This window comes from Pseudoliparis swirei, chromosome 12 (assembly GCF_029220125.1).
Source record: "Pseudoliparis swirei isolate HS2019 ecotype Mariana Trench chromosome 12, NWPU_hadal_v1, whole genome shotgun sequence".
Classification (NCBI taxonomy): Eukaryota; Metazoa; Chordata; class Actinopteri; order Perciformes; family Liparidae; genus Pseudoliparis; species Pseudoliparis swirei.
In genome coordinates this window covers 4,159,650-4,176,821 of record NC_079399.1, presented here as the reverse complement: position 1 = coordinate 4,176,821, position 17,172 = coordinate 4,159,650, and the positions used below count along the sequence as shown (strand labels likewise).

The following is a 17,172-nucleotide window of genomic DNA, read 5'->3' as shown; positions in this document are numbered from 1 at the left end:
TTACTGAGTGTATACATCAAGAGAGAAGTAAAGTCATTTCCTCATAGACTTCTATACAATCTGACTTGTTTTTGCCACCCGGTGACCAGTAGGAAGAATGCAAGTTTAAGGCACAAACTGTTTTACATATATATATAAATAAATTATATAATTATAAATATATGTATAAATTATATATATAAATTGTATATATACATATATATATGTATATATATATATACATATATATAAATACATTATATAATTATAAATATATATATATATAAATTATATATATAAATTGTATATATACACATATATATATATATATATATTTATATATATATATATTTATATATACACAGACTGACACCAGAACAGTGACGACGGTGCATCTCAAACCTTCACATTTGCATATAAACATAAACATTGTTGTCACTTTTTTTTAAAGTCGATTCAATTGCAATGCTTCCTGTTTTGTTATGCATTGCTTTTTGTTTCTGTCTTCCTCTCTCTGTTGCCACGCATCCGAATATATTTGTGAATCAATAAAACTTTGTGATTACATCTCTCCCCGACGGTCTTCTGTTTTGAATTACTCCGATACGACGTATCCATAAGAGGGGCGAACAGACAAGCGCACAGCGAGCGTCTCGTTGTATCGGCTGTGACAGCTTGTTTGTCAAGCTGCGGATAGAAAATGTGATTACTCGTATTTGTTAAAGCGCACAACTAAACCCCCCTTGTTCTTTCTTTTGTTCTCGGCTAACACGATCCAAGAAGAAGAAGGAAGAACACTCTTTTTCCCGAACAGTTTGAGACATTCCAGCTGAGGGGTCTGCCGGGACCTTTTACCTGCACAGGTGCACCATTGTGCTCCTGTGGTGGCCTTTTCCTTTAAGACACAGGCCGCTCTGTCCATCGCGGTCTCTATTTCCTCTGTTCATTCATTCAGTCACTACCCCTTTCCTCATTCATCCTTATCCATGCAGTTTCGGTCTCACGTTAGCTGGGAAGAAGGAAGCAGTTTCTCAGGTAGAGAGAGAGAGAGAGAGAGAGAGAGAGAGAGAGAGCATCACATTCGATTCCTCCATGAGCGTTATTGATACGGCCAGCTTCCCCCCCGGGGGAATTCATCCGTGTAACTCACCGGAGAATCAAACGCAAGCCTATCAGAGTCCATCATTCCTACCTTCCCTTCACCTTCCCTCTATCCCTGCAGCTGGTCGCCTGGAGGTCACGTCGATGCGTGACGCTGATCGATTGCCCGGTCTCTGATGGATGACAGATGGCGGGTGACGTTTCTTTTATGAAAATGGAGGAGTCCATATACACACCCGTTTTGCTTTCATCACCACTGACTGCGAGCTGCCGCTATTTACCCCGCAGGCCGATCCCCCTGATGAAAACACTCGTTAAGGGGCCATTGGTCTTGGTATCCAATCTCTTCTTCACATATTGGCGCTGACTGGAGTGACTGAATTACCAGATTGACGAAAGAGAGAGAGAGAGAGAGAGAGAGAGTGAAGCAACCTCCGGTTCTATAAAGTGAAGCCAAGGCGCCTCAAGCTTGCATTCTCTCTCCTGACCACCAGGGGGCGACTCCTCTGGTTGTATAGAAGTCTATGTTTCATGTGTTAAAGCTGCTTTCTCTCTCCTGACTACCAGGGGGCGACTCCTCTGGTTGTATAGAAGTCTATGTTTCATGTGTTAAAGCTGCTTTCTCTCTCCTGACCACCAGGGGGCGACTCCTCTGGTTGTATAGAAGTCTATGTTTCATGTGTTAAAGCTGCTTTCTCTCTCCTGCCTACCAGGGGGCGACTCCTCTGGTTGTATAGAAGTCTATGTTTCATGTGTTAAAGCTGCTTTCTCTCTCCTGGCCACCAGGGGGCGACTCCTCTGGTTGTATAAAGAAGTCAGGTTGTATGGAAGTCTATGAGACACTAACGCTACTCATCACTTGATTTATTACCTCAGTAAATGTTGTCAACATGACTTTATGGTCTCAAATGCTAGTTTTCATACTTCTTCGTTTGGTCGCCTTAAAAACGTTGTTTTCAAAAGTGCGGTTTCCACGTGGGCCTCACCCCCCACTTCCGGTTGAAAAAAAAACCAAGATGGCGACAGCCACAATGCCGACCTCGTGGCTTCCATACGGTGGCCCCGTCCCATAGGCAGCCTGTGGTGAGGGCATGTTTATTTCAGTGATCAGCAGCGCGCCATGAGTATGATGCCGCGGGTATGTGTGTGTGTGTGTGTGTGTGTGTGTGTGTGCGTTTGTGTCTAAAACTGGAGTGAGTGGGAGTCGGCTGACAGACAGTTCAGTCATGCCTCTGTGCGCTGAAAACGTCTCCGGGTCCGTTGGGGAGGAAAGACGAGCCGCACCGCCATTCATTTACATTTAGCGCATACAAATAGCCCCCCCCCACCCCTTGTCATTCATTTTCCACATAAATATTTCATAAAGACTTGATGGCTTTAAGCTTTGAAAGAGAAGAATATTAGCTGACACCTGATTCGTAAATGTGGTTTAAATGTGTCCATCACACTTCATAAAAAACTGTAAAATATGATTTATTGCATGTTAAAGTCTCATGGCTGAATACAAATAAATATCTATATTTCAGACTCAAGGTCCAGATAGCACAACACATTAAATAGAATAAAATACATACAAAATCTTAAATAAAATACATATTTCTCGAATAAAAAAAGAAGGATATCGACTCATTGTTCATGGTTATACAAGATAAACAAAAGTAATATATTTGGTATAAAACAATTGTGTTTACTAGTGAACAAACTAAATTAAATTCAATAAATATCAATATGTTCAAATTGTATTGTTGACTATTACAAAATTAGTTCAAAAAAACAAAAAAAATCATCAATAAAAGGTAAATAAGAGAAGAGCTAGAACAGTTCAGAACATGACGTCAGTTCACTGTAACACATCGAGAAGTCTCTCTGCTCTGCACATCAGCCACAGACAGTATGCCTTCAATCTCTATTTGTCTCTTGAACACACACACACACACACACTCTCTCAGCCTCTCCAACAAAGGCCTTGGCAGATGCTCATTATCATTGATTGTCCTCTCGCCGTCTCCTTTTACATTCAGCTGCTCATCTCTCAGAAGCATCAGCGGTTGCCATCCTTCAGGATTTTTATCATTAATAGGCTGCAAAAAGCCAACAACAACAACTAATGGTCGTCAAGTCTCCACCGGTTCAACACCGCGATGCGTGACGTCTATACGGCCAATCGGTGCGAGGGCTGAACCTCGTGGCACTGGTGAGACCGGCGATGAGGACCATGTCCTCACTTTGCATTTTGGTCCTCACTCCAAAGGTTAAAAACCCTTGATGGTCCTCAGTTTGATGCAAGTACAACCACACACAAACACACACACACAGTGGAGTTGTCCTCAAAATAGCATTTTCTGGTGTTCAGGGTTGGTGGGTTTCACACACAGACACACACTCACACACACACACACACACACAGACACCAACACACACACACAAAGACACAAACACACACACATACAGACACAGACAGAAACACACACACACAGACACACACATACACGTGTAGACACACACACACACACACATACACACGTACAGACACACACACACACACACACACACAGTGGGGTTGTCCTCAAAATAGCATTTTCTTATATATAAATATATATATATATCTATAAATATATATATCAAAGTATGAATGTTTCAGCGCTGCGCTCTGCTCACCGGACCTCGGGGAGTGTGTGTGTGTGTGTGTGTGTGTCTACACGTGTATGTGTATGTCTGTGTGTTTGTGTTTCTGTCTGTCTGTATGTGTGTGTGTTTGTGTCTTTGTGTGTGTGTTGTTCTGACAGGTGGACGATGTCATCGGCCTGAGCCCGAGCTCATCCAGCATCATCGCTGTGAGCGCGGGAATCAAAAAGGTGCTTTGTTGTTCTCCTCGGTGTGTGTTTGTGTATTTGGCGTGCATCACAATGTGTGTGTGTGTGTGTGTGTGTTGACAGTGCAGATGCATGAATCACAACTGAAGAGCAGGAGCCCCGTGGGCAGGCTGGCATGAGTTCATCAGACGCGCCGCCGCCGGCCACACACACACACACACACACACACACACACACACACACACACACACACACACACAGCAGCGGGCTTGGAAAAAAAACCTCAATGGCGTCCAGAGAGAAACATTTCAGAGACAATATGGAGGAAGTCGAGCTCAGAAACAAGAGCTCAGAGGAGGCGCGCCAAGAGTCTGTTGAGTCCCTCCATATTGGGCTCAGAGTGGCACAAGACAACCGCCTCTGGAGCTTTGTGTCGACATGTTCGGCATCTCGGTGAGTGTGTGTGTGCGAGTGTGTGTGTGTTGGTCGCCAGATTTGCATGAATGAATGAACGTCTCCATCAGAGCTCTTGAGCGAGAGGAGCAATAAAAGAGCGCCGAGCGGCTGTGAAGAGGAGAGAGCGTTATGAGAGAAACAGACGAGAGAAACGAGGTCACTTGAAAACTAGAAATGTGAACCGAAATTATTTATTTCTTCTCTTTCAGTCCGCCTCTGCTCTCAGTTTCAGGAAAGCGCATCTTAAAGAAAAGTGTTTAAAATGTTTCAATTAGAGCGTGGAGATAATTAGCATCTTTCATATCGATGATATCGTTATTGATCATATATCGAGGCGTCGTGATACACGATGACATCATCTTAATCGATCACGACACGCACATAAAACCTGATTATAAATTTGCACTAAAGTTCTTAATTGAATGAGAAAATAAAAAAAGTATTTAAATCACACGACGGGATAAAAAAAAGAAAACGTGTCGTTATTTTATTCAGAATATTTATTTATTCATTGAACTCCTCGAAAACATGCTATATCGTGATTATATATCGTTACAAAGAAATTTAATTATATATATTGTGATGAAAGATTCGATTTGATCGTCTATCCCAAGTTATTAGACATTATTGTGTATTTATTTTTCAGATTTCTGAACTAAAATCTGTTTCTAAATCTCGAGTATGTGTTCTGCAAAACCAACGCCGTCATTTAAAAAGCTTCTTCCAGCTGTTGTGCATTTCTCTGAGGCCGAAGTTAAACAGCACGGTGGTATTTGGAAGAAAACAACAACAACAACAACAACAACAACAACCTTCACCATTCACGACCCTCTAGAAAAGTGCCGTCCTCTTCCAGCCACCAGAGAGATCTGAGCTTCTCCCGTGACGTCTTCCTTTGAACATCCTTCCTCCCATCTTGCTTTCCCCTCTCATACCCACAGTCTCCTCCTCCTCCTCCTCCTCCTCCTCCTCCTCATCCCATCAACTCTTCAGACAATGTGTCTCTCCGCGGTGCTCCCATTACAATGCCCGGGTTGCATCACCGCTCCATCACCCAGTAATGGATTTCCAATGCTTCGACCGTCTCACCCTCCGTCACGTGGCCATGTCTCCTTCCCCGGGTAGCACCATCACCATCATCATCTTCATCATCATCATCATCATCGCTTCGCGGAGCTCTTTAGAAATGCATGAATCCTCTCGCTATATGCTGATGACTTATTAGTTTATATTTCGGACCCCGTGGAATCTGTCCCCGCACTAATTGAAGTCCTGAAGCAATTTGGGACATTCTCAGGCTATAAATTAAATTTCTCCAAAAGTGAATGCTTCCCTTTAAACAACTTGACAATAAAGACTCCGGGAATGCAACTGCCTTTCCACAGTTGTGATTCTGAATTCAAATATCTTGGCATCTATATCACCCGTAAATTTGAGAGCTTGTATAATAGGAATTTCTCTCCATTAATCACCAAAATGAAGACTGACTTTGACAGATGGAAAACCATCTATTCTTCATTAACAGGGAGAGTTAATTCTGTCAAGATGATTGTGCTACCACGCTTCTTATATCTGTTTCAATGTCTGCCAGTGTTCCTGCCTAAACTCTTTTTTACTACCTTAGAGAAGCATATTACAGGTTTCCTATGGGATAACAAACATCCGCGGATAAGTAAAGTGATGCTACAAAGACATCGGTCTCAAGGTGGACTCTCTCTTCCCAATTTCAGATATTACTACTGGGTAGCAAATATACAGAAAATAATATACTGGATCAAGCTCCCTCAAGTTAGTTGGTGCCTAAATGAAGCTAAATCTTGCCCATCATCTTCTCTTCTAGCATTGGTAACCTCTAGACTACCATTCTCCCCCGAAAAATATTCATCCAACCCGATAGCCCAGACGGCGTGTCCCCCTCCTGCCTGAAAGTCTGTGCTGACCAGCTGTCCCCCATCTTCACGGAGATCTTCAACCGATCACTGGAGCTGTGTGAAGTCCCTTCCTGCTTCAAGCGCTCCTTGATCATCCCGGTGCCCAAGAAATCCTCCATCACAGGATTAAATGACTACAGACCCATCGCCCTGACGTCTGTGGTCATGAAGTCCTTTGAGAGGCTGGTGTTGACCCACCTGAAGGACGTCACAGGGCCCCTGCTGGACCCCCTGCAGTTTGCCTACCGTGCAAACAGGTCGGTGGATGACGCAATAAATATGGGACTGCACCATTTACTGCAACACCTCGACTCCCCAGGGACATATGCAAGGGTTCTGTTTGTGGACTTCAGCTCTGCATTCAACACGATCATCCCGGAGGTTCTACAACCCAAACTCTCCCAGCTCGCCGTGCCAGCCCCACCTGCCGGTGGAGCACAAACTTCCTGACAGACAGGACGCAGCAGGTGAGGCTGGGAAAAACCACATCCAGCACCCGGACCATAAGCACTGGCGCCCCCCAGGGATGTGTGCTCTCTCCACACCAACGACTGCACCTCAGAGGACCCGTCTGTTAAGCTCTTGAAGTTCGCAGACGACACAACGGTCATCGGCCTCATCAGGAACGGTGACGAGTCTGCGTACAGACGGGAGGTTGAACGGCTGGTCCTCTGGTGTGGACAGAACCACCTGGAGCTGAACAAGCTCAAGACTGTGGAGATGACAGTGGACTTCAGGAGGAGCCCCCCAACACTATCCCCGCTCACCATACAAAATAGCACTGTTCCTGCGGTGGAGACCTTCAAGTTTCTGGGATCCACAATCTCCCGGGACCTGAAGTGGGCCTCCAACATTAACACCATCCGCAAAAAGGCCCAGCAGAGGCTGTACTTTCTGCGCCAGCTCAGGAAGTTCAACCTGCCTCAGGAGCTGCTGATCCTTTTTTGCTCCGCCATCATCCAGTCTGTCCTATGCTCTTCCATCACTGTGTGGTTTGGAACGGCCACCAAACAGGACAGAGTCAGACTACAGCGGATCGTCAGGTCTGCAGAAAGAACCATTGGTTCCAGCCTCCCCTCCATTCTGGACTTGTACACCGCCAGAGTCAGGAAGCGGGCAGGAAAGATCACTGCAGACCCTTCACACCCTGGACACAAGCTGTTCCAACTCCTGCCCTCTGGTAGGCGCTACAGAGCACTGTACGCCAAAACCACCAGACACAGAAATAGCTTCTTTCCACTGGCCGTCACCATGATGAACAATTAATCAGACTCTTCCATCTGCACTATCTGCACTTTTTGACTACTGTCTTTAATGTCTTTTTTATATTTATCCCGCTTATTGTATATTGTGTGTGTGTATAAGTACGGAAGAGCAAAGTGAAATCGGAGTCAAATTCCATGTATGTGCAAACCTACATGGCCATTAAAGCTGATTCTATTCTATTCTATTCTATAGTAATCACAACATAAAAAATTCTGGCACAGTTTCGTACAAAATTTGGCTTCACAGATCTATCTACTGTAACCCCTATTCATGATAATCACCTCTTTCCCCAGCCAGACTGGACTATGCATTCTCGCTGTGGCATAACAATGGCATTTTCAACATGGGTCAATTATACATTAATGGGGTGTTTGGAAGATCTGAAGATATATTTAAGAAATATAATATCCCTCACTCCCATCTGTTTTGCTCTTTTCAAGTGCGAAACTTTGCTAAATCCAACAACCCCAATTTTCCTGGTCCTCCGCTAGACTCCGTGTATGAGGATATTCTGAACACACCACCAGAGGCAAAAGGATTTATATCCCGGATATATCAAACTATCAATTCAATTACTGAGACTAACATCGTCAAAATCAAAGTAGATTGGGAAAAAGAACTTGCCATGAACATACCAGACTCACTTTGGAACCAGGCCCTAATTAGAGTCAACAGCTCTTCATGTGCACGATTAAATGTACTGCAATTCAAGGTACTGCATCGCCTACACTACTCTAACTTTAAACTTTCAAAAATGTACAATAATGTTAAAGATAGCTGCAATAGATGTCACAACTCTCCAGCAGATCTTACTCATATGTTCTAGTCCTGCCCCCAACTGGCAAATTACTGGGAGACAATATTTAAAGTCCTGTCAAAGTCACTTAATCTAAATGTTTTACCCAGCACCTGGATGTGCATCTTTGGTGTTCAGGGGAGTGGAGAGCAGACTCTGATGAAGAAACACAAACATATAATTTCTCAACCCTATTGGCATGAAGGAGAATCCTACTGGACTGGAAGTCACCTCGCCCTCCCAGTTCCTCCTTGTGGCTCAAGGATCTAGTGTTCTTCTTAAAATTGGAGAAAATCAAGTTCTCGTTGCGGCGACAGCCGGAGAAATTTCAATCGACTTGGGGTCCGATTATCCAATACTTTAATAAATTGAAGACTCTCTCATTAGACTCATAAATCATTTCTGTTATCTTTGATGTTTCTTTTTTCTTTAAAATTTTTTTTTTTATTTACAAAAAGGGGGGAGGGGAAGCTATTTAAGTTGTCTTGAAGCTGTTGTAGGAACTTATAATTAGCAATAATTTACAATGTCTCAAACTCATTTCTGGTTTCTGTTTGACTGTATTGCCTCCTACACTATTTTCACTTCTGTGTAATACTTGAACAATTCAAGCAGTGCGATTTGTTCGATTTGTTCTGTGTTGGGAGGAAAAATGAAAAATGACAAGTTCAATGTATAACTGTGTACTCTGCTTTTGAGAATAAACACAATTTACAAAAAAAGAAATGCATGAATCCCTCTCCGTTGTTATTGTATTACTCACTTCACGAGCGCCGCGCACGCCGCGGCCGCTCACCACAAGACGGATACGCGGAACATTGTCATCACGAAGCCGGCGTACGCCATGAGAAAGTGGAAAAGAGAAGCAGGTTTATTGTTCTCATCATTTGCTTTGGCGAGCAGGCGGAGGGGGTGGGGGAGACGATTAACAGCGAGAATCAGATTTTTTTTGGGGCTTTGTCGTCGCTTCAAAATGTGCCAAATTCCTCCTGACGGTTTGCGGCGTGCCAGGTTTCGCGGTACGAATTCTTCTCTCGTCGCTGATAATCAGAAAGCTTTTAATTAGCTGTGAAATGGCAATTAGGAAACCCCCGGCAAGTGGAAAGCATCCGCGCACCGAGTGGGTTTGGAATTCAAATCATCTCCGTCGGTGGTAATTGTCATTTGAGCTTCGCTCTCTCAGAAGTGCAGGAAAGATGAGAATAAATGCAAAACAAGAACACGCCACGTCCGTGTGAAATATGAAAGATCAGAAGACAATGACACAAACTAAACCTCAACCCACCTCTGGAACATACCAGTCTCGACCGTGAGCGTCTAAATGTGTCTCCGGGGCCTCAACGGGGAAAAAAACAACAACAACATTGAATCTATTGTTCTCCATTGAATGTAGAATATGAAATAGATGAACTAGAACTGCTGTCTCGCAGTAAGATGTCTACGCCGACCCAACGGCCGCAGCTTCCATTCATTTTCTCATTCTCAATTATTGAGGTTTTTCGTGATGTCACAGCGTCCTTGACCTTTGACCCCCCAGGTGGACACTCCTGCCACATTTGAAGACATCCCCTCAGAGATGGCTTTTCAAGAGATCGGGGTTCAGATCAACTTCGGGGTTCCGTCTCTCACCTTTGGCGTCTTGGTGCACTTCCCGTTCCTGGCGTCTTTTATGTACGATATATCCAGTAGATCCGTTTCCTGCGGAGAGAGAAACAAGAAGAAAATTCAGAATCAACGTCAACCAATCACAGAGAGGCCTCGAAGACATTCAGAAGGCCCGAGGGAGCCGCTCGGGATCCAGGCGGAGGGGGAAGCATTCTAGCAACCCTCTTTCTTTTTTTTTTTACTTCCTAACCTGCCACCTGTGGCTTAAGGCCCTCTGTGTGTGTGTGTGTGTGTGTGTGCGTAAACAAGGGTTTAGGGCCATTAGGCTTTAATAGCAGGCGTCACGTGGGAGTCGTTCAGTTGCCCCTAAAGACACGATGGCCTACAGGAGCTTCATTGTGGGGTCGTGCACAACAGTTGGACAAACGGGTTTTGACTGATGACCAAACGGGTTCTGGGGGGGGGGGGGGGGGGGGTGGCGCTGGTGAGAAGTGCCAGAAACCAAAGGAAAAAAAGCACGGGTTGGATTACGTGACAAAAACAATGAATGGAAAGGAAAATAACTGGTTGGATGCAAAACACACTCACACACACACACACACACACACACAGACGACAGACACACACACACACACACACACAATGTTCTTCTGTGAACTGTCAACGACCCCGACGAAGACGGCCTTGAAAACAACCAGAATGTCAACATCACAATCTCACCATGAGAGATTAGCCGTTATGCATTTCCAGGAGATGGAAACCTCTCGGCTCGGCCGTCTGAGTCGTTATCGATCCGGCGGCGTGGAAAACCACGTCAGAGCTTCTTTGTCCGTCTTACGGAAATATTGACACACCGTGAAGCTTCTTTTAAACTTTGCGCAGGGTGTTTTATTAAAGTCACCACGTCGGGGTCACCTTGTCCAGGAGGCTAGTAGCTATGCTAAAGTTACGTGTAGATATCCCATGAAATACATCTGAGTGTAGGTCACATGATCAGGAACCAGGAACCTCGTTGAGTTAACTTAAACCCAGTTACAGTAGATTTCTATAAAGATTATATAGAAAATTTCAATTAAATTTAGTTTATTTTGTATAGAAATCACAAATTATGAATGTGCCTCAGAGCGCTTTACAATCTGTACAGGTACAACATCCTTGACCTTTGACCTCACATCGGATCAAGAAAAAAATAAGAAAAAGAGAGACCATCGGCATGTAACGAGCAGGACATTGATGCGTATCGATGGACTTTCTTTAGAGAAATATCGTATGTATGAGGCTACGTTGAGACATGAGGTGGAAGAAGAGTTAATGTCTAATTCAACCCAAGGAACCAGGAAGCCAGACGCAGGAGCGTTCCTAGACGCTCACTCTGGATACCGAGAGGTCGTAAAGAAACAACAACAACAACAACTAAAGAAGTGTCCACTTTGCTCCAGCAGATGCACACAGCCACTGTCTGCCTCCATAAACGTAAAGCACTCTGTTCTATGGCTGCAATCCACCAGGACAAGTTATTCCCTTTTTTCTCCGGCAGCGCAGAGCATCAATTAGGCCGATTCTGTTTGCTCACAGAGAGAGCCTCTGAGTCAAAGGTCAGCGCCCACGTCGGGCCCGCCTTTGAAGTGTATTTGGAGGGATGGGGGGGGGGGGGACAGCGGGGGCTGCAGGAAGCCAGCTCGCTGATGGGGTCCTTTTTTTTAAAGTGCTGGTTCGGCATGGTTGGTTTACCCGTTAACCTCCGGGAGCCGACCCCGGTGAAGGTAAAGCAAACAGCTCGTTTCTCACTCGCATTTTTATCATTTTGGTGAAAGGTGTGTCAGACCTCATCATTTCTACTGAAAAACAATTGTAACAAATTAGTTTTTTGACATTTACTTACACTACCGTTCACTACCATGAAAACTCACACTTTTATTTCTCAAATGAATTACAACATAAATATAAAATATAGTCAAGATATTAACAAGGTTATAAATAATGATTTTTATTGTAAATATTAATGTTGTTCTTCTTGAGGCTCAAAGGAAAGCCAGTTTTATAGCTTCTCTCACCAGCATAACTGTTTTCAGCTGTGCTCACATAAAAAAGGGTTTCAAGGGTTTCCTACCCCTCCGCTAGTCTTCTAAGGCGATAACACAATGTACCATCAGAACACTGGAGATGGGCCTCTACACACCTCTGTAGAGACTTCATTAAACACCAGAGAATAGTCATGTACACATTAACTATGTAGAGAGAGTATTTATGATTAATTTAACATATATTCCACTGCTATACATTCCACTGCTTTTGTGAACCCAAGACCTTTTGGTAAATCAATTTCAAACACCGAGACAGTTCATCCACACGAGTAAAGGTTTGTTTTCCCAAGAGATATGAAGAATTTTGAAAAAAGTCGAACTTCAAAATTCAGCTGTAGGGCCTTATTATCTCTTTACACTTGTGCCTTAGGACAATCATGCCTCATTATATAGAGAGATGAGATTGTTCTACAATTTTTTGATGTAAAACACACATGGGTATGAGTCATAAGCAAGAGCCTTTAAAAAGGTGAAATTAAGAAATTGTGTAAAATTGAGAAAATGACCCCAGAGAGTTAAGACGATGGACGTGAAGCTGTTTTTATTCATCGCTCTGATGCTCGCTCCAACTTTCCCTCTCTCTTACCCCCCCTCCCCCCCCCACCCTCTTCTCGGGTTTCATTTCTGTGCTGGGATCTGAAAAAGCCCATTAAGAACCACGGCACGTCCAGGAAACCAGCGGGAGCCAAAGTACAGAAAATTAATGAACATGCTTAACATACGCTACCCCCCCCCCCCCCCCCACCCGGCTCTGCTTTATGTGTCTGATTGTCTGTACCTGCTGTTCACGCAACATCTGCGACGTGCTGTCTCTTTCAAAATGAAACCCATCCCTTCTTCCCAGGAGTGAGTGAGAAGGGTGTTTGTATAAGAACTTATCAGGAAATTCATCATTGAGTTGCCAGTCATGTTGTTGTCAAATACGCCTCGGCTCCAGGGTGTACATCTTATATATATATATATATATATATATATATATATGAATATATATATATATTCATATATTTATATATATATATATTTTTATAAATATAAATTTATGTATATATATATATAAATGTATCATTTGGAGAACAGGAAGCTCTCCAGTGTGAAATGTGAAATGCAAAACTTGACTTGAGGCTAACTTGAGGGAAAAGGTCAGTTTCCGAGTTGCTTTGAATAACGATGCAGCCGCGTGGGAAGAAAAGGGAGGAGAGGGTCGAGGAAAAGTGGAATGGGAGGTGGAGACGGGAAGAGGGGGATGAGTGTGTGTGTGGGGGGGGGGGCTGAAAGCCACAGGTTTGCGTGCTCATTTTGACCAACGGCATGCTTGCCAGCCTCCGGGGTTCAAAATGGACGTGTGCGCTCCACGGGAGCTCCAGGTCTCTGCTGAGCAACGGAGACAAGAGGCGGAGAGAGGGAAGGCAGGAAGGAGGGAGGAGGGGGTGGAAGGAGGGATGGAAGGGGTGGGGGGGGGGGCACTTTGAGGCCGGACTGGTTTGCATGGTGGGCTCCGTATTTCTAACAAAAAAATAAGAATGAGAATAATGATGCACGCTAGGAGGAGGGTGAAGAAGAAGAAGAAGAAGAAGAAGAACAAGAACAAGAAGAAGAACAAGAGGAAGAACAAGAGGAAGAAGAGGCTTCCTAATGGTTCCGTTGCGTCACGTTTCCTCTGCAGCGATGTCCGTTAACGTCTTGAATCCGGTTGTTCCGTTTTCTTACAGGCTGCTGGTTTGTGTCACGAGGTCACGCAGCCTGGAGAACATGTCGGGGTGCCCCCCCCCCTCCTCCTCCCCCCATCCTCACCCCCTTCGTGCCATCTCACAGAACCAAAATAAGCCCTCGTAAATACAGTGTGTATGCCAGGGCTGTTTGGACGCCAAGACCCTGTCTACACACACACACACACACACACACACAGAGCGTGGGAATGCAACGAGGACTTTGGGCCCTTTATGTGACGCAGAGTTATACGAGACTATTGCGTAGCGACGTGTCGGTCCTCCTCCTGCAGGAGGCCCTCTGACCTGGCTCCGGTTTCATCTGCCACCCACTTTTACTCTGACATTTAAAAGAAGTGGATGCATGTGGAGCGTCAGAGCACTCTGAAGCAGTCCACATGGGTCTCGCTGTGCGGCTGCAACTGCACCTCAAAAGAGATGAGTCACCTGTTATCGTAGTGCATCATCATCATCATCAACACCCTCGGTCCAAACTTTGGACTTCGTTTTCGTAAGCTGTTTCGGGCAAGGAACCAAATGTGGTCACTTCGTTGAGGTTGATTTTCTACCTAAAAACAATATTATTATTTTCTTTCAGTAAAACAGTATTGTTATGTCCTCCAATAGCACTGCAGTGTTGATATTTTGAACGTCAACGTATTTCAATGCATCAGTCAGAACTCTGGACTTCTTTTTTTTTTCGTAGGCTGTTTCGGAAAATGTACCAAATATGGTAACTTTGTTGGTGTTAATTGTCTACCTAAAACAATATATATTTTGTGCAGTAAAACAGTATTGTTATATCCTTCAATAGCACTGCAGTATTGACATTTTGAACGTCAAAGTATTTCAATGCATCGTCACCCTCGGTCAGAACTCTGGACTCCTTTTTTTTCGTAAGCTGTTTCGGAAAAGGTACCAAATATGGTCACTTCGTTGATGTTGATATTCTACCTAAAAACAATATATGTTTTACAGTAAAACAGTATTGTTATGTCCTTCAATAGCACTGCAGTATTGACATTTTGAACGTCAAAGTATTTCAATACATCGTCACCCTCGGTCCAAACTCTGGACTCCTGTTTCGTAGGCTGTTTCGGAAAAGAAACCAAATATGGTAACTTTGTTGATGTTGATTTTCTACCTAAAAACAATATATATTTTGTGCAGTAAAACAGTATTGTTATGTCCTCCAATAGCACTGTAGTGTTGGCATGTTGAATGTCAAAGTATAAAGGGTTAAAGGGGAACATGTAATGTGAGGTTTTGGTGCAACCAGTAATTTCTTGATGCCGTCTGGTCTTTGTGAACTCAAGCCGTCCAGCGGTGCCATTACTTCACAGAGCAATTTGTACGTCTGCCCTCCTGGACCAGCGCAGACTGCTGAGCCAAGCTGCAGGCTTAATGCAGTTGTTTTTTTCTTTTTTTAAATGCTGGTGGAAGACTTTCCCTCCACAAACGTTTCGCCGGTAATGTGGCGAGGATAAATATGCAAGCAAGCCCCGGAGAGATTAGAAGACTCTTGCTTTCAGAATGTCCTCGTTTGCCTTAAGAGATCCTTAAAGCTGTCGAGTCAGAACCAGAAGTCGCGTTACGTCCACAACTTTATCTCTTTGTCTTCACGCAGGGTTCATACACATGTTGACCAATGAACAGGGTTCATACACATGACCAATGAACAGGGGTCATACACATGTGGACCAATGAACAGGGGTCATACACATGTTGACCAATGAACAGGGGTCATACACATGTTGACCAATGAACAGGGTTCATACACATGACCAATGAACAGGGGTCATACACATGTGGACCAATGAACAGGGTTCATACACATGTGGACCAATGAACAGGGTTCATACACATGTTGACCAATGAACAGGGTTCATACACATGTGGACCAATGAACAGGGGTCATACACATGTGGACCAATGAACAGGGTTCATACACATGTTGACCAATGAACAGGGTTCATACACATGTTGACCAATGAACAGGGGTCATACACATGTTGATCAATGGGTGTCCAGGACTTTAAACCTAATTAACATGACCAAACATTTTGTGAAATCTCAAGAGTATATACTGCATATATATACAGTATATATTGCAGTAGACCATATATATATATATATATATATATATATATATTATATTCAAATATATATATATATAGATATGATCTCCTGCAATATATACTGTATATATATATAGACTGTATATATATATATATATATATATATATTGCAGTAGACCACAAAAACACTGGATCACTTTATCACTTTGGACACTTTAATTTCTGCAAATATACTTAATTATTATTACCTTGTATGTGGTTTATTTTGATGGCATATTTAATATTGCTCTTGTATTTTTTTTACTGGTTTTTTTGTATTTCTATCTTTATTTTTCTTGCTGCTCACTACTGTGAAGCTGCTGCAGTAATCCTGCAGTTTCCCACTGAGGGACTAATAAAGGATTCTTATCTTATCTTATATTCTTAAATAACACAAATGAATAAGAGACAATAGTTTAAAAGAATGTATAAGTATATAAATGTTTATCAAACTGTGTGAATACACATATGAATATAACACATTTAAATGACTTTTGGGATCCAATTTTTTTAAGGACTTTTCCAAACTATTAAAAAAAATTCCTCATGACTTTTCCAGGTTTTCCATCACCGTACGAACCCTGTTTACGGCTTTGGATGCACAGATTCCAGCGTACGCCCTCGTCGTCACGCCAACGTGTTGGTCGATTGAGGACGGCGAAGAGTTCCTGAGTCACGGGAACAACGAATATGTTCGTCATCGCCTTGAGTGTAGAGGACGCAGAGGTTAGAGGTCAGAGGGAACGAGGAGAGAAAGGAGGAGAGGGAAGAATGGTTATGGGGGGGAGGGTGGGGGGTGGCGGCGGCTGATAGCGACTATCAGCCGCCGCCACCCTCCCCCCACCCCTCCCCCACGCTCCACCATACAACCAATGTGGAGATAAAGGCGGCGGGAAGCTTTGTTCTACACATTGCTACTCGTACACACACACACACACACACACGTCAGGTGATGCACACGCACCAACACACAACTCTACATGCGCACACACTCACATCCACCTGCAGCGCAACGCCGTGTCGCAGTCATCATAAACACTGTGTGTGTGTGTGTGTGTGGGGGGGGGGGGGGGTGACAGAGCCTCCTCTCTCGTCTGCCCATCATCCTCTGATGTTTCTCTCTCCCACGCCGTCTTGATTTGTTTTTCTCGCTTCCTCCTCTCCTCTCCTCTCTCTCATCTCCTCTCCTCTCTCTCGTCTCCTCTCTTCTCCTCTCCATCTCCTTACTCTCCTATCGTCTCCTCTCCTCTCTTCTCTTCTCTCCATCTCCTTCTTTTCCTATCCTCTCCACTCCTCTCTCTTGTCTCCTCTCCTCTCT

The 17,172-nt window shown here is 43.9% G+C and overlaps 1 protein-coding gene across 1 annotated transcript in view; it reads right to left on the bottom strand.

Annotated features, from left to right (window-relative positions):
* The window catches only part of LOC130202605 (1-phosphatidylinositol 4,5-bisphosphate phosphodiesterase beta-1), a 120,341-nt gene that overhangs the window by 81,949 nt on the left and 21,220 nt on the right, over positions 1-17,172 (bottom strand). Inside the window, exon 3 of the mRNA XM_056428280.1 lies at positions 9,972-10,040. Coding sequence (XP_056284255.1) covers positions 9,972-10,040 — 69 coding nt within the window. The remainder of the gene's footprint in view (positions 1-9,971; positions 10,041-17,172) is intronic.